This window comes from Zonotrichia albicollis, chromosome 8 (assembly GCF_047830755.1).
Source record: "Zonotrichia albicollis isolate bZonAlb1 chromosome 8, bZonAlb1.hap1, whole genome shotgun sequence".
Lineage (NCBI taxonomy): Eukaryota > Metazoa > Chordata > Aves > Passeriformes > Passerellidae > Zonotrichia > Zonotrichia albicollis.
This window is the reverse complement of record NC_133826.1, coordinates 2,730,473-2,747,040: the sequence shown is the minus strand read 5'-3', so window position 1 is coordinate 2,747,040 and position 16,568 is coordinate 2,730,473. Positions and strand designations below refer to the sequence as shown.

At 49.9% G+C, this 16,568-nt stretch overlaps 1 protein-coding gene and 1 long non-coding RNA gene across 19 annotated transcripts in view; one reads left to right on the top strand and one right to left on the bottom strand.

Annotated features, from left to right (window-relative positions):
• The window catches only part of DOCK7 (dedicator of cytokinesis 7), a 95,707-nt gene extending 86,504 nt beyond the window's left edge, over nucleotides 1–9,203 (bottom strand). For all 18 annotated transcript variants that reach the window (XM_074545644.1, XM_074545645.1, XM_074545647.1 and 15 more), the window contains exon 1: nucleotides 9,045–9,203. In XM_074545644.1, the coding sequence (XP_074401745.1) occupies nucleotides 9,045–9,082 (38 nt within the window). In that variant the 5' untranslated portion in view covers nucleotides 9,083–9,203. The remainder of the gene's footprint in view (nucleotides 1–9,044) is intronic.
• LOC141729813 (uncharacterized) lies at nucleotides 7,927–14,926 on the top strand. Its single transcript, XR_012581249.1, has 5 exons — nucleotides 7,927–8,068; nucleotides 8,187–8,294; nucleotides 12,863–13,015; nucleotides 13,674–13,785; nucleotides 14,525–14,926. It is a non-coding gene; the product is annotated as an uncharacterized LOC141729813 (long non-coding RNA).
• The last annotated feature ends 1,642 nt before the right edge of the window (nucleotides 14,927–16,568 follow it).

Below are 16,568 nucleotides of genomic sequence, written 5' to 3'. Positions count from 1 at the left end.
TGTGCCAGGGACATGGCATGGGGTACAGCCACCTCTGTGTGGCAGGGACATGGGATAGAGCACAGCCATCCCTGTGTGCTGGAATGGAACCAGACACAGGGACACAGTTACCCCTGCAGGGACATGGCATGGGCACACACCCCTGTGTGCCCTCTGCAAGGGATATGGGCATGGGCACACATCCCTGTGTGCCAGGGACATGGGATGGAGCACAGCCACCCCCTGTGTGCCATCTGCAGGGACATGGGCATGGGCACACACCCCTGTGTGCTGGAAGGGGAGCAGACACAGGGACATCACCTCTGCCAGGGACATGGCATGGAGCAGAGCCACCTGGGCCATCAAACAAACACAGCAAATTCCCCATCCTGCAAGGAGCTGGGGAACTCTCCCAAAGCAAGTGCAGCTGGGGCTGGGGGTGAGAGGCAGCAGCTGCCAGCAGGGAATGCTGAATGAACCCTGGGGGCAGCCAGGGTGAGCACAGCCCGTGGATTCTCCAAGGTGCAAATGCACACCCCACTCACCAGTGGGCTGGAGAGACTGGCAAAAATAACAACTGCTGGAATGGAAGCACACACTGCTCACTGCACCGAGGCTCTCACAGCCCACCAGAACATAGCAAACTCCCAGAATCACAAAGCCTCACAAGGCTGCAGATACACATTTTTAACAGCAATTAAATTCTTTTCCCCTTTTGTGATCTTCTCCTCTGTGCACATCTGTGGCAATAAGATGCACATGACCCCGAGCATAAATGAAGTTGTTCCCAGCAGGCTCTTCCAAGGAAAGCTCTTCTCCAGAGCTCTCCTCACCCTCCAGCAGTTCCTGGTCACACAGCTGCTCCTGCACTCTGCATTTCCATCCCTCTGCCTATTTTGGGGATCTGCAATCACAGTCAGACAAAGGAGCAGGAAACAAATGACTGGGTCAGAACAAAAGGTGTTTCCCTTCCTGTGTAGGAAAGGTAAAGGTGACAAGCAGAGGAAACACTGGCACAGAGCCCTGTGTGTCTGCCAGACAGAAATTCCACCACTGGGGAATTTTCTGCACAGAGCAGCCCTTCCATGCCTGGAGGGTGAAAGCTGTGACCCTCCATGGAAAACCAATTCTGGCCAAAAAGCCACATTGTCTCTGGTAAGGCTGAAAGCACAACAGGTGGGTAAAGCCACCTGGAGAGGGAATGCTGATGGCCAGGGGCTGTGGGAACAAAGGGCCACAGGCCCAGCCCCACTGTGCCATGGCCCCCTCTCCATCCTGCATCCCAGCAGGAATCTGCAGCTCCTCTCAGCAGGGACAGCCCAGCCTCTGAGCAGGGTGGGAATGGGTTTGTGCCAAAAGCAAACCAAAACCCAGATTCGTCCCACAAGAAAAGCTGTGCAACTGAAAAGCTGCTGAGCAGCCCTGGCCTGCAGGACCTCACCACACAAATGCTGCTCCCCAGGAGCCAACACCCAGTTTATTAGTGACAAACCCACCAAGAGGGACATTCACCACATCACAGAGCAAATTCCCAGCTCCAAGGAGGCATTAACCAGCCTATGAGGCAATGAACAGCCTGCAAGGACTGGGGGAATTTTTCCTGCTGTATCAGTGATCCTTTGAGCATCCTCATGGCTGAGAGACTCCTGATCTCACCAGGGGGACTGTGCTGCTTATCAGAACAGCACATGAGCTGCTAAAACCCTGCCAAGGAGATGGTTCAACCTGTCCTGAGCTAAACCTGGACACCAGGATGAGCTCCTGCCTTTGGGATGGCTGCTGGGCAGGAATGGAGGCAGCTGCTGTCAGTGGAACAGAAGGGAACTCTCACAGGGAACTGGCTGGGACACTGAGGCTGCCATGGGGAGCAGATGTTTCCTCAGGCCAGAGGATGGAAATAAGATCAGCTAGAGGAAGCATTATTTGTCTTTTTTAAAAAGTAGACTGCAGGAGGGGGAAAAAAATCAAGTTTTATGTATTCTGGCTGCAAGAAGTCATTTCCTTCATGTTTGCCTTTATCCACAGGAGCTGATGTTTTCACTTCTGGTGGGTGGCCTCTGTCCTGCTGGGGACAGGGAAGATGCAGGAAAAGCCATGTCCCTGCTCCCACCACGTGTGCACACACAGACACACGTGAGAGCAAACCATGTGTGCTGCTGGCTTTTGTAGGGAAATCTGGAATGCACTGAAATGGCTGCTTGGCATGGAAAGCACACATGGAGCTGTGGCTGGGCACGGACAAGCTTGTCCCAAAGGGCTCTCGTTGTGGTTTGTGTCACTCCTGAGGAGGCACACACAGAGCCCTGGCAGGGAAAACCAGAGCCCAGCACAGCAGGAAAACCTAAAAACCCTTCCCCATTTTCAAGGCATTGTTCACAGATGGGAAGCCCAGGCAGAGGAGGGACCTGTCCCCAGCTGTGGATCCACAGCTGTGCCAGCTCCCCCTCAGGAACCTGAGGCAGGGGAAGGAATGAGGTGCCACAAAGGGTAGCACTGCTCAGCTGTGCTGCTGCCCCATCCACAACCTCACTGGATTGTGAAAATCCCCCAAAGCACATGAGCACAGCCAGTCAGAGCTGCAGCTCCCATGGGTTTCACAAGGAACCAGCATTACTCCCTAGTGTGAAGCACTCCTGCCTCTGCAGCTTTCAGCAGCACCCATCAGAACTCTGCCCATGTGAAGTTGATGGGCACTGTGCAAACCCCAGAATTCCTGAGTGGAGTCTGCAGGAGTCACTGCTCACTCCCAGCCTGCAGCCCAACCCACAGCCCAGGCTGGCTCCTTTCTGAGTCCCTGCACTCACAGAGTTCTGGACACCCCTTCCGCAGGGAAAGCATCGTGCCTCTGACACTCAGAAACCATCTCACAATGTAGCCTGATCTCCAGATGTGTTTAGGGCTGATCTACCCCCCTCTGGGTTTGTGGCAGCATGAGCAGGTTCAAGAGTCCTCTCCCACCCCTTCCTACCTGCCAGGTGTCCCCTTTGGGCTCCCCTGATCACCCAATGGCTTTTCTAGAGCTGCTCCAGGTGGGAATCACCTTTCAGAAGATGTGCCTCACCCTGACCACTCACTCAGAGAAGGAGCAGAACCTTTGGAGCACCAAATGAGTATTTCCACATGGAGGAAATACCTCAGCTGACTTCTCTTCAGGCTGCTTCCTCACTGTTTCCTCTCAGAGGTTCCCAGTTTCCCTAAAACAAGTAACTCCTGCTCTGGTGAAGGTGTCCCTGACCACAGGATGAGCCTCAAGGTCCCTTCCAACCCCAACCATTCCATCACTCCATGAACACACCTGCCCTCTCCTTCTCCTCCTCCTGCATTCCCAAAGGCTGTTTGTCCGTGACAAACTGGTCATGACCAGCAGCCCATGTTACACTATAACCCTGAGCACCATTTCTAACCTAAAGCAATGCTGGTGTGACACCAAACCCCATCAAGGAAAGAGAAAAAAATATTCCCCAAACGTTAAAAAAAAATATTAATTTGGTAGAGCTGAAGAGCCATTAAAGCTTTGATAATTAAAAGGACAAATAAAAAACTGCCTCTTTAATAACTTATCTAATATTCAACATGTAACCTGGGAACCTCAGACAAACATTCCAGTTAATTACAGCCCACAGCCTCATGAATGTCTATGTTTAAAGTACATCTTCCCCAGTCACTTCCTTTCTGACCTTCTTCACTGGTTAATTATTGTGTGTGCATGTGGTTCACACAGAAAAAGAAAAAAACACACAAAGAAGAGGGGGAAAAAATCCTCTTGGAACTGGCTCCTAAAGCAAAACAAAACTGGTCATTCTCAAAGTACTCTGAGCTGCAAATAACAAAATGAAGCCATGTTTGCACTCCCAGGGTTCTTTACTACACACAAAAATCATTTCTGTATGTGCCCTGCCTGGTCAAACCCAAAAACTGAAAAACTGTTCCTTTTTTTTTTTTTAACTTCTTTTAGCTTAACCAGCAAACTGGAAATATGAGTTCTTCTTTTTGCCTTCCCACAAAAATCTGCCCAAGATCTGCCTGGTGATGCCAAGCAAGGTCAGGAACTCTCCTGTTTCCAGCAAAGGTGGGTCAGGGCCAGCCTGGGTGCTGTGAGGAAATGTCCCTTTTCCACAGCCCTCTCACTGGGAAAGGACAAGGCAAATTGCAAATCCTGCCAACTCCAACAGTGTTGCTCCAGCCTGTTCCTCAGCCTGGGGTCACAGAGGGAGCTCTGAGAGGGCAGCCGGGCACTGAGGGACATCCCAGCCCCAGCAGAGCTGCTCATTCTGCCCCAGAGAGAGAAAACTGCACTTACACATCATTTACTCCTTCACCCTCCTGCCTCACTGTGCATGGATCCCAATCCCAAAGCCCAGTGGCACTGGCTGAGTGTCACCTGTCCCTGTGTCCTGCCTGCAGCCCCATCCAGGGGAGCTCTGTGGGATGAGGGACCCTGCTCCAGGGACAGCTCTGGCCCGGAGCCACCCTGCCAGTGCAGCCCTTCCTCCTAAACCCCAGGTCCTGTTTCCTTCTGAGTGAACTCCTTCCCCTTGGAGTGAAATGGGTTTGATTTCCAGCTGAGGAAATGCCCAGCCTGATCCCGACCGCTGCAGGGTGTGTGTGGGTTCTTAAATTAACACAGATGAGCAACAACATGTTCCCTTTTTCCTCACCATTGATTAAAAGAGAAAACATCACACAACGCTGCCTGTGGTGCTCTTCTGATCATCTTTGATTCTTGAGGCTGAAATGGCTGAGGGAAACACCTGGCTGAGGGACTCACCCCAGGACAGCAAAGTCACACCTGAAGCTAAAAACACCAACCAAAGAAGGGAGCCTTGGCCAGAGAAGCAGCTCTGTGGCAGAGCCCTGGAGATGAAGGGCTGGAACACAAACCCTGTGAGGAAGCCCTGAGGGAGAAAAGGAGACTCAGGGGTGTCCCCATCACCCTCACAGCTCCTGAAAGGGGCCTGTGCTCAGCTGGGGCTGGGCTCTGTCTGCAGCAGCACTGACACAGCCAGAGCACACAGCCTCAAGGGAAATACAGGTTGGATAGCAGGGAAAAGCTTTTTCCAGCAAGGTGATGAAGTTCTGGAATGGCTGCCCGGGGAGGTGGTGCAGTCCCCATCCCTGGGGGTGTTTAACACAGCCTGGATGTGGCACTGGGGGCCAGGGTTTGGTTTGTGGGGCTGGGTTGGACTCCATGATCTCTCAGGTCTCTTCCAACCCAGTGATTCTGTGAATTCCATGAATTCTGTGCAGTTCTGTCCCTGCCTCCTCCCTTGCTTTAAGCAGTCAGGGATTTTCTTGGGCTCCCCAAGCGCTGCCAACTCCCCCACGAGAGATCCAGAGAGGCTGCACGGGGACAGCCGTGGGACTCGTGGGGACAGCAGGAAAGGGATGCTCTGAAATTCCTGCTAGAAATCCTTCCAGTTATCCGTGACAGTGTTTTGACAATGCAAATGGCATCTGGATGTGGGAAGAGAATAAACTGTGATGAATATTCTGCTGTGACCACGCTTCTGGCCCAATCTGGTGCTCCTGGGAGCCAGTGACAGCTCTGCTATTGCTTTCAGTGGGTGCAGGTTTCACACCATCCCTCTTTACCCTGGGGCTGGGCAAAGGAGGCTGTCAGCCCCCCTGACACATCATTCAGGGAGTGTAAAAGGGCTCCAAATGAACATAAAAGCAAATTTAGCTTCCCCAAATCCCCTTTTACAGCACCCCATCAGTGTAAAGGGAGCTGCAGCAGAAATGAGATGCTCTGAGTGTAGTGAACACAAGCGTTTTCCCCTCCATTCAAATCCATAATGACAAGCTGGGATTACTCCAGGAATCCCATGAAGTGTAAGAGTCCTGGATGAAGGGGAATTTCCAAGTCACTGAATGTCTGAGAGCAGCATCAGCCCCTGCTGAAGACCCCCCAGCCCCAGGGAACAGCACCTCATGGGGCTCCTGTTCACATGGAAGCACCTGGGAAGGGGTTGGACCCACCAGGCAAAAACTGTTTTCTCTGGACTCCACTGACAGCTGGGCACAGGAAAACTGAAAATTCCCAGCAACAGAACACAGAGCAGCTGTAAAAATCACCCAGTGGGGTTTGTGTGAGGCTGACAGGCACTGTAAGACAGAGGGCAGGGCAGGGGGGCTGTTCCAAGGCACAGGGATTCTCTCCCACTGTGGGAGCAGAAAGGAAGATCAGAACTCTTTCCAAACAAAGACACTTCCAAGGTGATGGTCTGACCAAAGGAGCAGCCCTGAATTCCCCAGCTAACCCAGGCTCAGGGTGCTCCAAGAGCACTGACAAGGCACTGAGGCAGGGGCTCACATGAGTTTATCCCTGTAATGTTTTTGCTGTGTGAGGTTGAAGGGGGAGTTCTCCTTTCTCTCTTTTTGAACTCTAAAAACCCTGCACGCCTTTTCCTCTGTCCCAGGAAGCACTGGGCTGCTGGGACACAACATGCTCAGTTCCTGGGACATCCAGAACTCAGAACTGACCCTTTTGGGGAGGGGGTTTCCACACCCTATTTCTTTGCCAAGCAGCCCCATATCCAAAAAACGTCCTGGGCTAACACAGCTGGGAATGTGCACCAGCCACAGGAGGCACTGAAGCTCCCCTGCTCTCACACTGAGATGGAAGCAACAGCGCCCATGCTCTACAGAAGCACCAGCATGCTGCAGAAGGATGTGATCCACTACAGCTTAAAAAGAAAATCCTACCAATATAGTTTCAAATAAAAATTACCAATTTCAGGCAAGATCTTATTAGCCCATCATATACATTTAACTCAGGAGTTTCTTCTGATGGAGTCAAGAAGAATTACTGATTTTCAAATTCTAGTTCAAACCCTATCCTGCAAAAACTCAGCAGCACCTAATCATGAATGAAGACACCTTGTAACATAGTCTTAAAAAGATATTTTGAAACTGCTGGGGCAATTACTGATAGCCTTTGCCCAAATTTACAGATTTGGATGCAATGAGCAGGCAGGGCATGGCACCAGCATTCTGATCATGGTTTTTGAGGGGCACCAGTGTGGCTGAAGAAATCATATAGATAAATCTGAGCTGCGGGACACATCCCTGGGCTTTCCAAGAAACAGCTCAGCCCATCCCTGCAACAAGCAGTTTAGAAACGTGGAGCTGAACTAAAGGAATTAGTGTTGGTGGCTCTGAATGACATCCATTTGGAGCACACAGGCAAAGCAAGAGCAGCATGGCTGTTTCCTGTGAATAAGACAAATGCTACGTCTACCTCGGTGAGTCAGCCAAACCGGGGGGCAGAGTGTGAAAATGTGAGGGATCTATTCTTCTGAAAACAATGGAAATGGGGAGGGCTTCCAGCAGCCACCAGCACAGCTCTGGGACTTCCTTGCACTGCCTGCTCCAAGCTCTCGTGCCCTGGAACAGCAACATTCCCAGCAGCTCTGTGCCAGCAGGAGAAAGAAGGGCAGCAGCCCAGCCTGGGCATCCCCAGGTGCAACATTTTCCCCACAAGTTTTTGCCTTCACGTGCACTGGATGCGCAAGCCACGAAGCAGGAACTTGAGATTTCTCAGAATGAGACACTGCAACATGGGAAACCCCACAGAAAACACAACAATCTCACAAGTGTAAAAGAAAGGTGGAGATGCAACAGCCCTGACCTCACTGCAAAGCACCTGGGTCCTTCCACAGGCACAGGTGAACCAAACCTGTTTAATGACCACACTGGGAAACACAGGGAATGGATCAGGTTAGCTCAAAAGGGGCACAGAGGTGGCACAGCTCTGCCACAACCCAGGTTAGCCCAAAAGGGGCACAGAGGTGGCACAGCTGTCCTACAACCCAGTGAACCAGCCAGGACTGCTGAGCACCACCTTGGTCACCCCAGGGCCACCTTACTGAGCTTCCTGCCAGGGCTGTACAGCTCGGACACCGACTGCCAGGGCTTGTCTCTCATGTGACATTCCTATGACCACAACCAAGGAGCAGGAAAAACGGCATGCAGCAAAGCCATCTCTCCCCATTCCTTGAACTGTCGCTCTAACCCCTGGCTGGTGCACATCAAAATGTGCAGAGAACCTGAAGAGAAGAGCAATGTTATCACTCACTGCTTCCAGATCGTGAGTGGAGTGGGACTGATGTCACTCCCCTACCTCCTACCCACCCTTTTCCTTTGACCTCCTGCCCATGACCCTTCTCCATCACAGCTTCTCTAACTGCAGCTATTTGTACCTACAGCTTCTCACTCAATGGATAAAATGAGACTCCTTTTGCTACTGTCCACATCCTCCTGAACAGCTCTGGCACAACCGATGGTTCTCACTTTCACTGCACTGCTGGTTACAGGTAGGAGAGGTGCCATGGTCACCAAAGGCTACCTGGTCAGACTTGCAAACAGAAAAACTGTTCCCACCTGGAAACCCTGCCTAACTCGGCATGTAAATCTGCAGAAACCTGCCAACGGCAGGTAAATTTCTATAAATACTCCCCTTCAAAAAATAGCCAAACTTTGAGGAACGCAAGGATGCTGAGCAGCACCGCGAGCCTGGCGCAGCCCGGCGCGTCCAAGGAGCGCAGCAGCCGCGCTCGCACACAAAAGGGAGGAAGGCGCTGGAAGGGAGCTCTCTCTCCATTTTCCAGCCGCGGGAGGTCGGCGCTGCCCTCCCAGGTGCGGGGCTGGGGCAGCCCCGGGAGGCGGCCGGGGCAGGGCCGGGCCGGGCGAGCGCCGTGCCGCCCATTGTGCGGCGAGAGGGGCTGCACAAAGCGCCCGGCCGGCCTTTGTTCGCGGGAGCGGAATTCCACGGCTCCTTTCCTCCTCTTCCTCCCTCCCCCGCTCCCCGCGGGAGCTGCCCCGGGGGAGCGGCCCCGCGCTCGGCGCCGCCGCGCCCGCTCCGGGCCCTTTGTGGCGGCCGGGGGGAGCCGCGGCCCCGCGGCCGGACCCTGCCCGTGGCCCCCGGAGGCCGGCGGGGCGCGGGGCCCGAGGGCCGCGCCGGGCCCGCCCGCCCCCGGGGCGCGGCAGCGGCGGAGCCCCCGCGGCCGGGCCCGCCCGCCCCCCGCGCGGTGCCGCCGCCGCCCCGGCCCGCCTGGCCCCGGTACCTGCTGATCTTCTGGGCGAAGGCGCGGCGCTCGGCCATGGCCGCGCTGCGGGCTCCGCGCTGCCGGCCCGGGCAGCGCTCGGCCGCCGTAATGCTCCGCCGAGCCGCGCACTTGAGCGGCGCAGCTCCCACCCCCGGCGCTCGCCGCGCCCGCCGCCTCCTCCCCTTCCCGCCGCGGGGCCGCTCCTCGCACATATACGGCGGGGAGTGACCGCGGCCGGCCCGCTCCTGTCCCCGTCCGTGCTCCTGTCCCCATGCCTGCCCCTGGCCCCATCCGTGCCCTTATCCCTATCCCCGTCCTCTGTCCTCATCCCTGCCCCTATCCCTGTCCTCTGTCCCTATTCCCGTCCTCTGTCCCCATCCCTGTCCTCGTCCCTGCCCCTGTCCCCATCCCTGCCACCGACCCTATCCCCGTCCCCTGTCCCCATCGCTGCACCTATCCCCATCCCCGTCTTCTGTGCCCATGCCTTCCCCTGTCCATAATCCAGTCCTCTGTCCCCATTCCCATCCCTGCCCATATCCCCATCCCTGCTTCTATCCCCATCCTTTGTCCCCATCCCTGCCCTTGTCCCTATACCTGTCCCCATCTCCGTCCCCTGTCCTCGTCCCCATCCCCAGGGTCCTGACCCCCTTGGCCTGGGGCTCCCCTTGCGGTGCCGCGTTATTCCCGAGTGAGAGCAGAGCGGCTTGGGCTGTTCTCAGCACTGATGGGGATCCGTCAGTGGTTTGGGGAAAAGGCTCCTCAGCATCGCTCCTGGCCCTCAGTCCAAAACTGCTGCCAGACCAACCCTTGGCAGCACCAGAATCCCAGGATCACTGGGGTTGGAAAAGGGCCTCCAGGAGCATCGAGCCCAAGCTGTGCCCAGTCCCTACCTTGTCACCAGCCCAGAGCACTGAGTGCCACCTCCAGTCCTTCCTTGGACACCTCCAGGACTGGGGACTCCAAACCTCCCTTCCAATGTCTAATCACCCTTTCCAGGAAGAAATTCCTCCTGATGTCCAACCTAACCCCCCCTGGTGCAGCTTAAGACCTTGCTGGGTGTCATGGCTCTGCAGGGCAGAGACAAAACTGGGCTCCCAGTCAATCCTGCCCCACATCATCCCATCTTTCCTTCAAAAAGGCTAAAAATTGTCCCTAATGATGTTTCAGGAGATGGTTGGAAGATTGTACCATCCATTCCCATCAAACATGCCATTACTAGCAGTGTCTCCAACCACGTCATGGTTTGGGATTATCTAAGGGGAAGAGGAGTAGAAGGTCGGGAGTCATTAACAAAAATTACTCTTTTGTGACTTCAAAAAACAACTGAGCCAGAACATGATCTAGCAGATAACACCAAGTCCCTGCTACCCAACATATGCTGTGCACTAATCCAACCCAGGGAACTATTAATAGTCACCCAGGAAGTGTCCCAAAGCAGGAGTGTTAATTCCCCCCACTCCATCTGCTTGGCTTGTGTGAAGGTTTCCCTCACATGCAGGACACCAATCCTTCCCCTGGCAGAGCTGCTGATTTCCAGCTGTGTGCAATTCCTCTGCTTTGCTGTCTGTGTGTGTTTGCACAGGCAATGACCTAAAATCTGCAAATATCTGTGTGTGAGCGATGCCAGGGGATTTAATGCAGCCACCAAGTGAATCCCTGTGGTGAGGCTGTGCCCCGGGACACAAAGGTGCTGTCATGTGTCACACACATGCACACAGAGAGAGACCCTGGGAGCAAAGACCCATTGTAGGCACTGAGAAAGGGATGTTCTTCTCCAAGGGGGAGGGGAGGAAATATCCCACAGACCTTGGCCAAGACAACAGACTCTTGCTCTGGAGCTGCTGCCTGCGTGTGCAACTGCACACCAGAGAAGGGCCTCACACTGTGCATGGGATAGGAGATTTACCTCCTTATATCCACAGAAATTGTGGCTGCCCCATCTCTGCAAAGATGGACTGGGCTTGGAGCACCCTGGGGTAGTGGGAGGTGTCCCTGCCCAAGGCAGAGGGATGGAACTGGATGAGCTTTGAGGTCCCTTCCAACCCAAAGCACTCTGGAATTCTAAGATCAAATTCCCAAATCTGAGTGTGTGTGCCCACAAGAACGGACCAAAGCATCAGGGACCACCAGCAATGCTTCCTCTTCTCCCCTTTTTTATACCCAAAATGGCACCAGTCTGGAATGCAGGAGGGCAAAACACCCCTGCCTAACCCAAACCCTGAGACCAAAACTGGGAATCTGCAGTTCTGAGAGGAAAACTCTTCCTGCTGCCAGAGGGTGCAAAGAGCAGCCCAGCCCCAGAGGAGTATCCAAGGTCCACTGGAGACCTTTGGAATTTTAGGTTTCATTTTGCCCTCCTGCCAGCCATTACCACAGAGAAAGGACCTTGGTGAGGCTCTGGGCACTCCTTGCTGAGTTTTGATGTCTCCTTTGCTTTTCCTTGACTTTTTGTGTAGCTGAGAGCTGGCCCAGAGGAGCTGCAGCCATCCCACCTGGATTTAAAATGGACCTCTATCAATACAGATACAAAAATAATTTATATTATATTATATTATATTATATTATATTATATTATATTATATTATATTATATTATATTATATTATATTATATTATATTATATTATATTATATTATATTATATTATATTATATGCAACAATATATATTCTATTATATTAATCCTAGATTCTATTATAGGAATATCTATTCTATTCTATATAATCCCATAATCCCAATTATAGGATTATATTATAATAGTATAAATATATTTTAATATTATATATATAAACAATATATATATATAATATAAATAATATATAAACATATTATTATATTATTGCCCTCACATCAGGAGGGCATTGCTTTGAAGAGAAATAGGTTTTCTCCATATAGTTGGGTTAAAAATGAGCAAAATCCCTCAATTAATAGTCAATACCCAGTGAATTTCAGAAAAATATTCCTCATTACTTTTCAGATAGTGACCAGCAACAGTCTACAAAGTAGGTGAGTTAAAATAGTAAAAGATCACTAACATTGGTAGAAATGTACATGTGACCTTGCAAAAAACCTCAAGAGCTTCTGTAGATTGACCCTCAATTTTGCAGTGCATGCAGCATTAACCAAGAGAAGTCAAGGAAAAAGTGAAGAAAGAAGAGAGGAAAAAAAATTGCAGTCTTTGACCATTATAATCCAATAATGCCAAATAAAAAATTCATGGTAACAACATGAGGGGGATTGATGTGGTGGTGTCAGGGTGCTTTTTTGGGTACTAAGGTGAGGGTTGCCTCGTCCAGGCACAGTCAGAATCCTTCTGCCTCTTGTTTTGTCATCCTAGAAATTAATTACTGAAGGAAATGCTTGGTCTGAACAAACAAGCTTTGCAAAGAGGAGAATGTGACCACCAGAGAAACCTGGTACATGGAACCACAGTCTGCACAAAAAATACTTCTTTAGGAACTAGCAGATCCCTAATTCAGAAACAACAGTTGTGTGGCAAGTTTTCTTGCAAATGGAATAATTTTCTTTTAAAACAGAGGGAAATTGTGTGTGATTCATGATGTACTAGGAGTCTTACACTGTTTATTTTGTAGAGTTTTTTGTGCCCATGTATTGTTCTCAAGGGTGTCTGGTACCTCAGAGTGAGAGTGAAGACAAATCAAGAGTGGAGGGGTTGTGTACATGCAATTAATACCCCCAAACAGCCCAAGTTAATTTTAATTAATGTTTGAATTGAAGCTACATAGTAACCAATGTAAAACCTGGAACTTTACCAGCATTATGAGGATACTGAATAGCTACTCTTCCCTAACACACTGTAATTCTTCACCATTTTTTAGGAAGCAAAAGCAGGAACCTGGCTTGCTCCAGGCTGGATTCCAAAAGAACACATCAGCCTTTGGGAAACATCCCTGCCTCCAAAAAGGATCCACGGCCTGGACACAGGACACTGAAAGGGGGAGAATGAAGCAGCATTTAATCAATTCACCAGGGTACCTGTCCATGAACCACCTGCATCCTTTAAAACATGCGACTAAAATGATTTTTTTATAACTGAGGATGAATTTTACTGGGCTATAATTAAATTTGGTAAATACACCCTACCAACACAGATGTAACTCCTTGAGCCTGACAGAAGTCATCTTACAAGATTAGGTCCCGCAGAAGAAAAATCCCTTTGGATCCCAGCCAGAAAACATTTGGAGAGAAATGAGCTGATCCTTGCCTTGCCCGTTCGCAGATTATTTCCTGAGCCCAGGGCTTCCTCGTTCTCCTGACGTAAACTTCCTCAGGGCAAAGGCAGGGAAACATTTTCCAGGGAAAAGGCGTTCGGAGTCATTCCATAAACAAAGGCGTAAATAGGGACTGCAAATGCAGGGAGCCACCTCCTGGCAGCACCGGGAAGGGCCAAACCTCGGCTCTCCTGGCAAAAACTCTTTAAATATACAAAATATACAGAATTACACGAGTGTCACAAACACCATCTCCTCTGGACAGCTCTGGCAGGAGAGAATGGGTACGGTGCTGCTCTTCTCAGGCTGCCCAGTACCCAAATTTTCCTGGAGAAACCAGGAGATTGAAGGAGGGAAAATTTTCCAAATTCCTGCAGCCTTCACTACATCCCTGACATCCCTGTTATTTCCTTTGCAGAACTGTACCAGCCTTTCCAGAGCCTGCTTCACATGGTGGTGTTTGATGGCACCTTCACTTCTGCTTAATTGTCTCCTGGCACATTTATTTTAGGATTTCTTCACTTCAAAAGGTGGGTTCAAGAAATTAAATGTTCTCAGAGAAAGGCTCAAAATCTTCCCAAGTGAGCTTCCATTAATCCTTCCATTAATTCCTTCTATTAATTCCTGCTCATGTTTATCATTTTTGTAGTTGATGTTTCCACCCCGAGCACAGCTCTCAACCTTTCCCAGTTCAGCACCCTATAAATGGCATTAATGTGTTTTATTTCCCTTTGCATAATTAGGATCTTACATTGAGGGTAGCCTGGGCACAGACTCATCCTGCTGAAGCCTCCTCCTCCTTACCCTGCTCCTGGGACAAAGGAAATCTGGATTTGGAGGGACTGAGTGGTCCCAGCAGAAGTTTGCTGGTTAATTTTGGGGGAACCACATCAGAGCAATCCAGCTCCTGCTGCCCCTTTCACCCTCACTGTGCTTGAAAGGATGCACAAACTCTCACAGTCTGAATTCCCATGTTTTCCCCTTTTCCTGTGCCAGAGTCTCTTTTTATCTGAGCAGCTACTGCCACAAAAACTGGAGTTATTTAACATCTCTGAGGCTCTGCAAACTTGAATTCAGAGCAGTTTCAAAACTTTCCAGAGGGAAACAGACCACAGATGGTTTACTTCCCTAGGAAATGAAGCTAAAAATAAATGAGGAAAATTCCCTTCTCTCCAGCTACTTGACCCAAGGTCTGCTCTCCACAGGCAACAATGTTTGGGAAAGCACATTTGGCCAAATGTTTAATGAGCTTTTCTAAATATATTGCAGATTACTGATGATGGAAGAGTGGCAGGAGCAGAAGCTTCATTCCCCACTGCCCAGTGTTCTCTTACCATTCTGCAGTGTTTGGAGGATAAATGTTGTGTATTTCCATAAATCAGAGTATCACCTCTAATTTTTAACTTTGCCATTGCCAACAAGGTGTTACCCACCTTGTTCACCTATTAAAAAATAAAGAAGAGACAAATTATATTTTCCAGGAAAAAAAGAGATTTTCAGAATCTCCTTATGGCATTCAAATGGGGCTCAGAGATGGTTTTATGCCATTAAAATGTTGAAAGTGTAAACTCTGTGACATTTGTTATAAGTTTGTTGAATTCAGTTCTCTCCCACTCCCTCTGCAAACCTTTTCTACAGAAACAGGAATTGTTGGATGTGAACAAAACTCTCTCTTTTACAGACAATTATTTATGGTTGCCCGAGTGATTATTTGGCAATCAAAGCTTTGTTTTGTGTGGCAAAAAAAGCACAAAATAAATACCTTCCCTCTCATCCCCTGCCTGCCCAGGGATTTACAGGGTATGTCCAGGTGTGGCCCATCAATTCAGGGCATGGTTATTAAATTTGAGAGCAGGAAGGTGCAGGAAGGGGAAGAGCCATTTCCTTTGATCAGCTGGATAATTCCTTGCACATTTAGGCAGATCCAAGCCCTGTCAGCTCCTCAGCTCTCCACCTTGCAGCCCCTACACAGACAGACAAGAACATCCATCTCTGTCTCAGGGAATAAAAGCAAAGATAAAACTTTAAACAACTATAATTCCTAGAACAGATAATGAAATTCTGGAGGCAGCAGGCCTCTTTCTTTCTGCACTGTCACAGTTTTATGAGTTTAGGCAAACAGCAACAGGCTTTTTATTTTTAAATCTTTTTTTCTTTATCTTGGGAGCAAAGGGCAAGCAGGGAGATGAAAGGCAGGGAAGGATTAGAAAGGTGATCTGCTACATCCCCACCCCAGGCCAACAGCAGACTTTTGGAACAAGATGTAGTCTGCACATTAAAACCTGCAATCCTCTTTACTGATCAACCCTCCTATGTGAAATATATCCATGAGGCTGCAGGGAAAAAAGAAAAAAACAAAACACCACAAAATACACAAAGCATCTATTGTTGGCAGCTCACTGCAGCTAAATGTTAGCTCATGTGCTGATTATAAAAAATTAAGCTCAGCCTGATCGTCTCTGACCAGCAGAAGGCAGTAAAATCACAAAATGGAAAAAAAAAACCCACATGACTTTGCTTCGTGAACCCAAAATTGGGCTGGTGAGTACCAGGGAAAGCAGGAATATTAGGATCTTGGTGGAGCACTAATGCCAGTTCCAGACAGCTGAGAAATTCAGCTCAATCCTCCACAAATCCTGCACTTTTTTTTTTTTTAAGCTCGGCTCCCGATACAGCCAATGAGTATTTTTAAGCAGCTTAAGACAAACAGATTAATGAAGAACCTACTTTACAAAACACTTTAAAAAAAACCTAAAAAACCCCTCAGGAGAGTGAGAGAAGATGCAGTGGTTTTGATGGGACTTTCAGAGAGGAAATAAAGGAGAGAATTGAATCGAAGCACACTCGGCTGGGTATTTAGGCTGGAAATTGAAATCCTTCAGGGAGTTTGGAGATATGGGAAGCATTTTGCTGTGCAGGAATCAAAGGACACGGAATTAAAAAACAAAAGTAAAAACAAAACTAACAAAAAGCCCACAAAAACCAAAAAAAACCAAAACCACCTAAACCAAAAGAAGGAAACCACACATGCACCAAAAAAAAAAAAAAACCCAAACCAAACCTAAAGAAAACCACAAAAAAAAAAAAAAAATCAACACAAAACCAGGCCCCTCCTAAAAAAACCCGAGCAAAGAGAGAAGCGCTGTTAAAGGACAGCGGCAAAGCCCGTGAAGGGACTGGGATTTCGCTCCCAGCCGCGGCCCGGCCCGGCCCGTCACCTCCCTCCATCCTCTTCCTCCCTCCTTCCCTCCTCTTCCTCCGTTCTCTTCCTCTCTCCCGCCTCCCAGCCGCTCTCTCTCCGGACTACACTTCC